The sequence below is a fragment of the Triturus cristatus genome, chromosome 7, assembly GCF_964204655.1.
Source record: "Triturus cristatus chromosome 7, aTriCri1.1, whole genome shotgun sequence".
NCBI lineage: Eukaryota > Metazoa > Chordata > Amphibia > Caudata > Salamandridae > Triturus > Triturus cristatus.
In genome coordinates, this window is record NC_140590.1 from 782,612,293 (window position 1) to 782,624,993 (window position 12,701).

The following is a 12,701-nucleotide window of genomic DNA, read 5'->3' on the forward strand; positions in this document are numbered from 1 at the left end:
GCAGGGGGAAGAGCGGACATCCCTGATGTGTGCCCCAGGTCACGTGGAAGGGAGCCGAGATGTAGTGACCCAAGTGAACCCGAGAGGTGGGATTCAAGTATAATAACTTTGTGTAGGCCAAGAGCTTGAGCCCCACTTGTAAGAAAGTGCCCTCTTTTTGCATGGTTGCCCCCTCTTTTAGCCGAACTGCTGATGTACTTTGACTGAGTGTGCCCTGGGCTCCTGCCAAACAGGTACCCAGGGCCTATGTTCTTTCCCTAAAACTGCATTAAAAACAAACCCAATTGGCACTCTTTGGCCACAGGTCATCCTCTGGTAAATGGTACCACAGGTACCCAGGGCGCTATGACCAGGGAAGGTGTCTAAGGGCTGCAGCATTTATTGTACCACCCTTAGAGGCACTGTACCTTTACACACACACACTGCCTTTGCAGGCTGCGTGTTTTGGCGCAGAACAAAGTGAAGAGTTGACATGGCACACATCCCTGTGTGCCATGCCTACAACCCACTGCCCTGGCATAGATCAGCCACCCCTCTAGCTGGGTGCACTATACCAGTGGTGAGGGTACAGGTGCATGAGCCCTGTACCCCTACAATGTCTAAGCCAATTCTTAGACATTGTAAGTGTAGTAATGCCATTAAGAGTATATGGTGCTGGGAGTTTGGCATTACGAACTCGACAGTACCATAATGGCTTTACTGAAAACGGTGAAGTTTGGTATCAAATTTCTCAGCACATTAAACACACACTGATGCCAGTGTGGGATTTTATGAAAAATGCACACAGAGGGCCTCTTAGAGATGCCCCCTGAAAAACGACCTAACACTAGTGTCCAGTCTGAGTGGCTGCTCACCAGCTGCCACCACCAGACCTGTTTCTGAAACCCTGGGTCGAGAGCCTGCTGCTCTCGGGGGGGGGGGGGGGGGGGGGGTCTGAAAGAATGCACATCCTGGGACAAGGTGTCAAGCCTCCTCCCCCAGTATGGGCAGGGTCCCCGAAGGGGAAGCTTCAAAGGCTTGTCTCCTTTGTGAGATTCCCCAGGCCTTTTGCTGCTTCCAGCAACTGGTCCCCACTGGTTCTGACCCCCACTTTGGGCAGGAGAACCGGTGGGAAAACCAAGGGAGTAAGGGAGGTGTGACCACCTTTGCCAACCCCACTCCTCAGGTGGGGGAGGCGAGGTGAAGCACAACTCTCAGTCCCCGCCATCTTGCAGATGGGGGTACCCAGCCAACCAGAGTGAGGCATATGCCTCCTCCCACTGGAGGGTGGTATAATATGAGGTGTACCCACTCCAAGGAAGGGACCCATTGGTCCCCACCTTTACCTGTAACATCCCTAAATCTAGTATTTAGGGGCACCCCCGAACCTTCCTGCCTCAGACAAGAAACGACCAAGAAGAAAAGAAGGACCAAACAGCTGTGCTGAAGCTAACAAGAGGACGCCGCCCACTGACTTTGCCCCAGCCCTACCGGCCTGTCCCCACCTCGAACCTGCAGCAGCGAAAACTCCAGTGTGTCCTACAGCCAGCCACCTTAAGAACCCCAAAGACCTGTCCTGCCTCCCAAAGAAAAGAGTTTGTCTCCCGTGAACACCAGATTTGTTCACCCACAGACTTTGGCTCCGGCCAAATCCGCAAGTCTGTACCACTCTGCACCCGTCGCCCACAGCCCGAGTTCAAGTGGCCGAACACCACAAGGAGGTCTCCCCGGCGATTCTGACCCGGATCTGGTGATCTCTGACCTGCCTCGAATTTCCCAGAAAAGTCTGCAGCCTCTTTTTAGAGGATATCCCCCCCCCTCCCCCCACAACCGGAGCTGGTAAGAGAAACCCAACGCCTAAAGACACCCCTGCAGTCGAAGTCCCATGGCCATGCGTGGCCCAACCGACAATGTCCCAGCACCCCCAGGCATCTCAACTTACCTCCCCAACTGGTGGTCACCTCCAGAAGATCTCTGTCCCCGAGCCTGCAGTCTTTGTTGAAACTGGAGGATCCCCATTGAAACCAACAGGGCACCCGACGCCAAAACAGCACCCTGCACCCAGCTGCCGCTGCGTGTGCACTTTGTGTGCTAAACAGGAACCCCTTTGCCCTGAGCCTAACACCAGGAGCTTTGCTCCCACAACCCAGTGGCCTGCTCGTAAGCAGCCACCAACCGGAGGCCCCCTATCCCCCATTGGATAACATTGGGCCTCAGCACCCGGCCTTCCTTGTGCCGCTGAGGGTGCTTTGACAGTGCATCCTTGACCCTGGGGGGACCCTTGTCCTAACTCCAGAAATCAACCCAAAAGACCAAGTACTTACCTGTTTTTCTCTGTGTGGAGTTGATTTGTATGGAAACCTAAAAAATGACAACTGTGCAAAACTGATTTTACTTACCTTTTCTCTAGGAAATGTCCCATTGTGCTATCTAGGCATATCACACTGAGTAGAAAAAGTAATCTAAAAAGTAATCTATAAAGTAACTGAAAAGTAATCTGTACAGTAATTTCGAATCCTTGACTTACCTGTATTTCAAACAAACTGCATTTGAACCTGCATTCAATTGTTAAGACTGCATAATATTTTGCAACGCATTTATTTCACTTACCTGTGTCAGGCTTGGCTTTGTTCTACAAATAAAATAATTTAGTAATATTTTTATACAAACAGAAGGCTCTTGTACGTGTTGTTGGCCATCTTGGCAAACCATTCCCCCCATGACTCAGATACTTAACATTGAAGACAGTCTTCTTGCTCACCATCAACGTAATGTGGAAAGTTGGTAAACTGCAAGCTCTCGCAACACCTTACCTGCAAATGCATAAGGGCAAAGTAGTATTGAGTATGAATCCCCAATTTCTGCCTATAGTAATTTCAGAAATTATGACAACTACCAGCCTTTCCCAACAGCGAATATCATAAGCAGAAAAAGCCATTCATATGCTAAATGTCAGAAAGATAATCATGTAATACTTGTAGGAAAAAAGACAAATTAGGAAGAAGAGCCAATTTTTTATTTCCCTTTACCTTCTATCAAGTATGGGCTCACAAGACAGCAAGGGGACCATAGCAAGATGGATATTTAAAACAGTCCAGAAGTGCTACGAAGCAGCAGTAGCACTGGGGGAAAACCCAAGGGCCTACTCAACAAGTAAGAAAGTGGCGACCCTGCCAGTCATCGCTAATGTTTCATTAATGATATCTGTGTGGAAGCCACATGGTCTTCCAAAAACATCTTCAATAAACATTGTGTGGACATCCAGGCTAACGGAGAAATACAGGTGCAACAGAAGGTCCTGAATACCCTGTTTGCAACTGCACACTCATTTCAACCCAACCTTCAAAGGAAGAACAATAGTGCTTAAAAAAACATAAACAGTTTATGAATACAGAAAAAATTCAAGCTGCAAAATGAAGAGTAGTTATGCAGCTTTAAGAATGTACTGGATTTGCATGCAATTCCCGCCACCCCGGAATTTAGGTCAGTTAATACGGAGATATGGTAGCAGTTGGTTCATGAGAATGGTCCCAGACCCATCACAGACACAACAGACACCTCACCCTCCCAAGACCTCTGCAACAACCTCGACCTCTTCCACTACAAGATTAGGGCGATACAAACCTTTTTCTTCAGCTTCAATACCCAAGACCCTCCTGCCCCACCCAACGACACTGGACCCCAACAGACCCTACTCAGCTGGACTCCCATCACCACTGACAACACCCTCAAGATCATGAAGAGCATTCACTTCGGAGCACCCTCGGACTCCTCCCCTTCCCAGGCAAGGTCATCGAGAAGGCCATCCTCACCCAACTCTACAAGTTCATCGAAGCAAACAATATCCTGGACCTCTCCCAATCTGGCTTCTGAAGCAACGACCGCACCAAGATCGCCCTCCTCAATGCCACAGAAGACGTCCGCACCCTCCTTGACCGAGGCGAAACTGCAGCCCTCATCCTCCTCGACAGCCTTCGATACCATCACTCACTGCACCCTCTGCACAAGACTCCACAACGTCAGCATCTGTGAAAAAGCCCTCGAATGGATCCGCTCCTTCCTCAGCGGCCAAACACAGAGCGTCAGACTACCACCGTTCCATTCTAAACCCACAGAGATCAGCAGCGGAGTGCCTCAGGGCTCCTCCCTGAGCCCCACGTTCCTTAACATCTACATGACCCCACTCACAGCCATAGTTAGGAAACACGGATTCAACATAGTCTCCTATGCTGACGACAGCCAGCTGATTCTCTCCCTCACCAACAAACCCACAGTTGCCAATAGCAACTTCCACGACGGGATGAAGGCCAATGCCACCTGGATGGAGAATAGCTGACTCAACCTCAACTCAGAGAAGACCACTCCCTCTGCCTGGGATGACTCCTGGTGGCCTGCAGCACTTGGAACCCTACCCACAGACCAAGCACAAAACCTCTGCTTCTTCCTGGACTCCTCGCCTACCATGAGCCGTTAGATAAAGGCAGTCTCATCTTCCTGTTTCCACATGCTACGCCTATTCAGAAAGATTTTCAAGTGGGTCCCCACCGAGTCTAGAAAGACAGTCTCCTCCGCACTCATCAGCAGCAGAATCGACTACGGCAACACATTCTACGCTGGCATCACCCAGAAATTCCTCAAGAAACTGCAGAACATTCAGAACGCCTTCGCCAGACTTATCCTCAATATCCCCAGCACAATAGGAAAAGTAAAGAACAATCTGTTAAAAAAAAAAAAAAAAAAAGTTTGTCTCCTAGGATGTACAGGGACAATTGGATTTGTTTCAATTATTCTAAATGACTGAAAACATATGATAAATCTGTCGATAAAATGTATTTCACTAATACCAAACACAAAATTATCTTTTGTGCTACTTAAGTTTATATTTAATGCAAAGAAACATTGTGTCCAGGAGAAAGGAAAGAGATTGGTGTTGCATTTGTGATTGTAGCGATACAAATTGCGAGTCATTAGTTGTGTATGGGAGCCAGAACTAGTTTTAATTCTCTAAAATATCTTAATGTTTCCATGGTGTAAACAAGACATATACTACCTTTCCTGTCTCATGGTTAAGTGGCTTTGTTACATTTCAGTGCCAGAAACATTTGGTCAGTAAATCTTGGGTGGTATGTGGGATCACCCAATCCCAGGAAGGAGGAGCTAAGCAGAAGATTCTCAGTAGTACTTGGAAGAAAAAGACAGAAGTGTTTGATCCAGCTCATCAGTCGCCACCTCTTTCCTTTCCAGCACATCTGTATTCAGTAGTAGAGAAAAACTTGTGTTTTCCGCTTTAGAGAATACAATGAATCCAAGAGTCCAATGTAATTTCTTTAAAGGTGATTAGAGGTTCGGTACTGTTTTGCAGAATATTCAAGGAGCATTCTGTATACTGAAATACTGTTGTGGATTTAGTCACTTTGTGCATATTGATTTTAAAGTTTTTTTTTGTCTAATTCCTTGTGAAGCATTTCTTCCCAATCTATCTGAAATGTTTAGAAGTCATTCTGTTTGGTAGACTTATCATAATTCTTTTGAGTCTAGTAGTTCGACCATTAACTCCTTTACCTTTTGCTAAATATCCTCCATTGAGGAAAGCTCTGTGAGCAGCTTCTCATGCAAGTGTGGCTCATTTGGTCCTAGTTTTGTTTGGAGGTAGGTGCACTGAGCCCTCTGCAAGTAGTTTAAAGATAGGGGGGAGTCTACCTAACAGTCTGTCTGCTTACCCCAACAGTACAAGTATAGAGGCAGGAAGGGGGAATCCTATATGCTGTTGAATTTAGGGGTAGATGGCTTGTATCTGAAGGTATATAGTAAGAGAGTGGGCTTCCATTGTAGGATATACAAATCACAGGGCTACTAAAGGGCGGTACAGGGAGGTAGATGATTTCTATTCATGTGTTTAATGACTTGAGGGAGTTTCCTCTATTTTGAAATGGGAGTCTGGTATTATACCAGGAGGAAGGTGTAAAGGAAGGCAATGCTTTCCTGTAACTTTGTACAGTGCAAGGCAGCAGCACCATTCAGGGAAGTAGACCGATGTAGATTGTTCATATTAACAGTTAGAGAGGAAAGTAAATAGCTCAGTGGCAGATTTAGAGAGCTTCCTAGCAACATGTTTGTAGACTATAGTGGATGGCAAAGGTGCCCAGCAAGAAGTCGTAGAAATGAAGAGAGAACTAATAGGTAGGTTTAGAGAGGGAAGCAATTTGCATGGTTCACCTTAAAACTGCACTTTCATTTAATGTGCCCACGGGTTTGATAATGCTGGGAGATATTACCTTCACAGATTTCACCCTTGGGTTTTAATGACCATTCAGGAGAACTGTTTGCAGCATCAGAGTTTTTTCTCAAGCTATTCTGATATAGGCCAGAGTACAGCAAAGTCTCTCTTGAAAAGGGTATAATGGGCAGTATCATCCAGGATGGAGTGGTAGGATGTTCCTGTTGACATGTATAAGTTGATAGTGCCTCTATACTGTTGAATACTAAATTTTCTGTCCTGTGACATTTTTTTCTGTCCTTTCAGCATTGCAGAATGCTGCAGCACTCCATACTCCCTACTGGGTTTGGTCTTCACGGTCTCGTTTGTGGCTCTTGGTGTTTTAACTCTGTGCAAGTTTTACCTGCAGGGATACAGAGCCTTCATCAATGACCCTGCCATAAACCGGTGAGTGCTTGCCAATCTTGTTCATCAGTTTCTTTGCTTTAAACTAGACTCCCTTTATATGGTTTGTGGCTCAGCGCTATCTTCATTTCCTCTGTGTTAAGAATGATTTATCAATTCATAGGGCCTGATTCATATCTTGGTGGAGAGCTAACTCTGTCGCAACAGCATTCTCTCCCTGCCAAAACTATGGACTACTCAGTCACCACCTTGGTCAAGCTCCTCCAACGGAGTAAGGGCCATTGGAGGTTTGGTCATATGTCAGCCCACCTAATTTAGATGGTCAGACATACAGCTATTTTTTCAATGCCCATGACTGCCCGAAAAACCTAGCTGGAAAGGGGTATTGAAACTCCCATGTCTGGGGGGCATTTTATTTTATTCAAAGCTGAAATCCTACTTGGGGTTATTCTTTTTGAAAATAAAAAAAAATGTAAGTTTGACGGATGGCTCTGTCATGTTGACGTAGCTGTCAGCCAAACTTGCAGCGGATTGACTAGAACTACAGTGACGACGGTTCATGTCCATCCTTGACATTTCTGCTGGGCCAGCAGACATTTCATAATTTGGCTGGTGGGGGCTCCGTTAGGGCAAGAGAGTAATTTACTCTGTCACCATAACAGAATTTTCTCCATTTACCAATTTATAAATCAGCCCCATGGTTCTCCAACATTAGCCTTTATTAGATTAACAGATTAAATAATTTACCATCAAAAAATTCTTTACATTTATATAATTAAAAAAAAAACAATTATAGTATTAGCTTGAATACATTTACTCCTATTAGTAGCCAATTCACTTCATTGTTTTAGCCTAAATCTGAAAAAATTAGGTGGATGTGCTCTGAACTAAATAGCCCCCAAAAAGAACCATACACATCACATTTTCGACCTTTTCATGAGGCAGTGAATCGGTGGGGAACTGTTTTGGATTTAATTTGTTGCTTACTGCTCTAGTCTGAACTTAGGGGTCTCATTTATTTAGTGTGTTTCTCTTTGGGATGTGTCAAAGCCTATTTGCAGTTCTGTAGCCGAACTTGGAGTCTGGGGCTCCAATTCTGCACCAGAGGAACATCGGGGAACTGCTAAACATGGCTGAGACACCTGCCAAGACCAAAAAGTTTATTTTCATGCCTGGTGCTTCAGCTGGCTTAAAGAGCAGTTTTGCTCATGAGTCTCCTACAGAACACATCTACTGTCTTCACCTGAAGCATGTGACTTCAAACCGTTCTAGGACTGCTGTATGTGCCATACATTCTTCTCTAAAAGCCAAAACGACAGGGAAAAGAGATGTTCGAGGCATATGAGCTGTAGATTTTATACTTGTGCATAGATCGCCATCTGGTGTTGGGCTCGGATGTTTGCACTTTGTTTTTGTCTTGGAAGAAGTCTTTGTAGTCACGAGGTAGGTGATTCCTCCTTAGGACAATAGTGCGCATGGGCATCGACTCCATCTCCAGATTGTTTTTTTCTGCCACCGGATGTGATTTGCTGCACTCAGGGTCGATATCTGTTTTGAATCTCCCTTCGACGCGCAATCCCTCTCCACTCGACAGTATTGTCTCGATCGCGTTTCCCTTTCGACACGCATCTTTAAAACAAACTCCTCGATCTTCGATGCGGGCCGTTGGGCCTATCTGCGCTGAACACGCCTGCAGTCAATGGAAAGGACTCCTTTCAAAAAATGCCCCGGGTGTGGTGCTAAGTTCTAACACAAGGACTTGCACGAGGTTTATAATCTCTGCCTCTCCTCGGAGCACGAAGACAAGAACTGCAAGTCCTGTGCATCGTTCAGGTCGAAGAAAACCATCTGTGATCGTCAGGCTCGACGTCACGAAATGCCTTGTGGAAGCAGCTCGATTCTGGACATCTTCGGAGCAGATCCCAATGCCCAGCCGGAGCAACAAGTGAATGAAGAAGACATCTCCGTCTCCGAAGCAGACGACTCTGACATTGAAGAGGAGACCGTCACCCCGGCTCAGCGGTCCGTGAGTACCGAAACCCCTCTCCCAAAAACCAAACCGAAGGCTCCGGTAACACCCTCGCCCTTGGGACGACACTGGCAATATGTCTCAGATGCCCCACCCTCGGGCCCAGCTATGAAACCTAAAGACAAGCTTTCAGGCTCGGGCTCGAGCCAACCCCATTTCGGTGCCGAAAAGTCATCGACGCACCAGACCAACAATGTGCCACGCCATTCTTCGTCGACGCCAAAGGCAGCCTCGACGCCGAAACCCTCGGCGGCGAAACATATCAAGTACTGCTTTGGAACCCAAAAAATTGTCCGAGCCGAAAAATGTCTGAGTCAGAAACTCCTAGAACAAAACTTAGAGTCCAAGACCCCACAGAAAGCTTCAGAGACTCGGTCCAAAGAACATTTTGACCCGAAATAAGACACCCACGCAACCTGTACCTGATTTCTTTGATCCAAAACAAAAAACTCTTTCTATTGATCCAGAGACTGGCAAAGTAGTCACCAAGCCTCCCAAAAAGAGGAAACTGGACACTTCAGAGGAATCTGAAATACCCTTGAAAAGAAAGGAGATGAGTACTAACACCACCTCCCCACCTCCTTCTCCTCCTCCATTTGATCCAAATCTTATAATTTCTCCACGACACTCCCCACAACATATTGTTTCACCTCAAACATCAGATACTGAGGATGATCATTCCGGTGGGGGTGGGAGTATAGATCTACATGGGGATGCAAATACCATCCCACACAACGTAGACCCTTGGGATGACTACAACACAGAGCATTCTGGCCAACTCTACCTGTTTCCTGCTGCCCGTTGACCCGTGACCGCAAGTTCGCCGCTGCCGCTGCCCCTCTCCATCCCGGCGGAGCAGCGAGGGGACTACAGTTCCCAGGTGCCTTGAGGCAGGAGCCAATCATCGAGGGCGTGCCAGGTGGCGTTTAAAAGGCAGCCAGACCTGCTGACGAGTGGGAGAGCATTCTGGCCAACTCTACCTGTTTCCTGCTGCCCGTTGACCCGTGACCGCAAGTTCCCCGCTGCCGCTGCCCCTCTCCATCCCGGCGGAGCAGCGAGGGGACTACAGTTCCCAGGTACCTTGAGGCAGGAGCCAATCATCGAGGGCGCGCCAGGTGGTGTTTAAAAGGCAGCCAGACCTACCGCCTCGCGGGACGTGCGCGGGTGGCGCCGGGCTGAGCCCGGGCAGAGGGCGGGCCGTCTGGGGCCGTCCGGGGTCGACCAGGGTCGGGTCGGCTTACCCTCTGACATCGCGACCACGGAACTATAAAGTACTGTGCTTACTGTTGAGCAATTCTCTGAGCCATGGGCAAGAGGAAAAATCCGGAGGGCGAGTCCGAGCTAACCAGCTCATTACCTGTTAAGAACAAAATGAGGAAGACTAAACCTAAGAAAAATCGCCAGCATGCGGGTGGAAACTGTGTAATGGATCGCATTGATGACATTATTGAAGAATGTGGGGAGCTGCTCAATGTCCCCCCTACGTCTGCTGTAGGTGGGAGGAGGGAGGTTACTAGAGGTTCTGTTACGGTCCCGGATATGTTTCTCTTAAAAAAGGGTGGGGAGGAACAGATAAATGGGGTGAGGGGCAAAGTGCCCGTTTGTAGTGCTCCTGTTGTATTGTCGGATAAGGGGCATGTTTCTCCTCTTGAGATTCTACCTGTCTCTAACCAATCACCTGACATTGTTTGCAGTAATAGGTTTTCTGTTTTGGGTGAAATTGACACTGATACTTGTAGACCTGCCCTGCCTTCTTCTGTACTTTTAAACTCTATTCCGGGTACCTCTGCACTTGAGGGTAGTTCTACCACTAATCTTTCTGAGGGTCTTACTGTTATTGAATCAAGTAATACTGATATGAAATCTTTACTGGTGGTAGTGAAAAATCTTTGTTCCTTGATAGTCTATGCAAACCAAGATCGAAATCTTAACGGTTACTGTTAAAAAACTCGTGGAATCTAAGTTGGGCTCTGGCACTTATTCTAAAACCGATCCTTCTACGCCTAGGGGGGGTTTGACCAAGGCCCTTTTACATGTGGAAGACAGGCACAGTGTGCTCTCTAATATTTGTGGAAAGACTTTACCCCAAGACACTCACTCCCTGAGTAATCAGTCTAGTTTTTCAGTCTCATCAAGGGTTGATCAATCCTCTGATTGTACCCCGACCAATGTCGGACGATCTATTAGAGCACCCTCTGGTATTTGTCAGGCTAAGAAGCGCGTTGGAGGTCCTCCTTTTGAAAACGAGAGATCTGGTACTAACCCCAGAGGTAACACTTATCAAGGAGCCCAAAAAAATGGATCACACACTCGCACTCCTCACTCATTGAAGTTTTTTGAACTTCAATGTTCTGGCAGTTAAGGGCAAAAAAGGGCGCCCTTCCGGCGGTCTTACTATCTGGATTAGGCAGGTTCTTGGCATTACTGTCAAGGAGCTTCCTACTTCGCATCCGGATATCCAGCTTCTTAACCTTAAGTTTAAAAGTGGAAAATCGCTGGACATCTATAATGTTTATGCTAGAAGTACTGGTGGAAAGAAGTCTGACACAATAGCTCGCCTGGATGAACTTATGTTTCTTTACTCTCAGCAATCCCATGTAATTATAGGAGGAGATTTTAATATTACTTTTGAACCCTTACTTTGTGCTGATTGGAGTATTTCGGAGGAAGAGGATAGTTTATGGGGTGTTCCAAAACTAGATCTCGAACCTGTCACTCGTTGGTCTGAACTGGCAATCCAGATCAACGCCCTTTGTTTGAATAAAGGGCTTCGTGCAACAAATGGCAGGTCTGAGCAAGACAAATTAGGGTCAATTTTTTTTAGAGTGGCTCACGTGCTAGTAGAATTGATTATATTCTGCTATCACTTGATCTATGGAATGTCTTGAGGGGTATGGTGGTTATAGATAGATTGGAGAGTGACCAGAATCCTCTCTCTTTGTCTACCTTGTTTTGGGTGAACCCTACTGCCCCTAGTGATTTTTCTCCTCAGTCTCACCAAGATGTAGTCATCGCAAATGATATGTGCCACGTTAGATGGGCCAAGGTAGCTCAAAGTCAAGAAAGTCTTACTCGTATTTTTAATAGTTTAAAGCTTGCCATTCAGGATCTAGGGGCTGAGTATAACCAATGTCCTTTGGAACCATCTTGCATACCTGGAATATCGATCCATGATTCCTTCTTTTTAGAACTTAGAGATATTTTTGTAAGGCCTTGTAAACCATCTATGCCTAAGCATGATCCTTCGCCACGATGGTATACTGCAGAGTGTAGAGATGCTCGCGCGAACCTGGGTATCGCCCTGAAAACTGGCGATAGTCTCAAAGTTCGCTCTGCTAGATATGCTTATAAGCATGCAATCTCAAAATCTGAGCGAGCGTGGGATTACCAAAGATGGCAGGATCTTAGGGAAGCAGGTGCCCAAAAGGACACGAGACGTTTTTGGTCCGTCCTTAAGTGGGGGAATGGGGGTAACCCTGACAAACCCTAAAATTGGGTTTCGCAAGAAGCATGGGTCAAGCATTTTGAGTCCCTCTATGCTATTGGAGAGGATTTGTGTGCTACCCCCGAGTATCAATTTACCTTTTATAAGGAAGAAGCTTTTACCTTGGGTGATGTTGCTAACGCCCTAAAACTTCTGGTTCCAGGAAGGGCCCCTGGGATGGATGGAGTCCCCGCTGATATCTTCCTGTGTAATAGCGAATCTTGGGGAAACTATATCCTAATTTTAGCTAATTTGATTGCCAGAGGTGCCCCGATTCCCACTTCCTGGAAAGGCGCCGAAATTATTCCGGTGTTCAAGAAAGGGGACAAGTCCCTCCCTGCAAATTATCGACCAATCAGCCTGATTGATACCATACAAAAAATTCTAGGCAGGCTGATCTTGAACAAAGTGTTGGATTGGGCTTCTGAAAATGCAATTCTCTCCCATTTACAATCAGGTTTTAGAGCCAGAATAAGCACCATTGATCAGGTGTTGCACTTTGCTATGCTTTACTGGAAGGTGGTATACTTGGGGGGAGGTAGCCTATATGCTGCCTTTATTGATCTTAGGGCAGCCTTTGATCTTGT

At 46.6% G+C, this 12,701-nt stretch overlaps 1 protein-coding gene across 3 annotated transcripts in view; it reads left to right on the forward strand.

Moving 5' to 3' along the window:
* The window catches only part of RNF145 (ring finger protein 145), a 248,514-nt gene that overhangs the window by 141,141 nt on the left and 94,672 nt on the right, over positions 1-12,701 (forward strand). For all 3 annotated transcript variants that reach the window (XM_085617590.1, XM_085617591.1, XM_085617592.1), the window contains exon 7: positions 6,503-6,643. In XM_085617590.1, the coding sequence (XP_085473716.1) occupies positions 6,503-6,643 (141 nt within the window). The remainder of the gene's footprint in view (positions 1-6,502; positions 6,644-12,701) is intronic.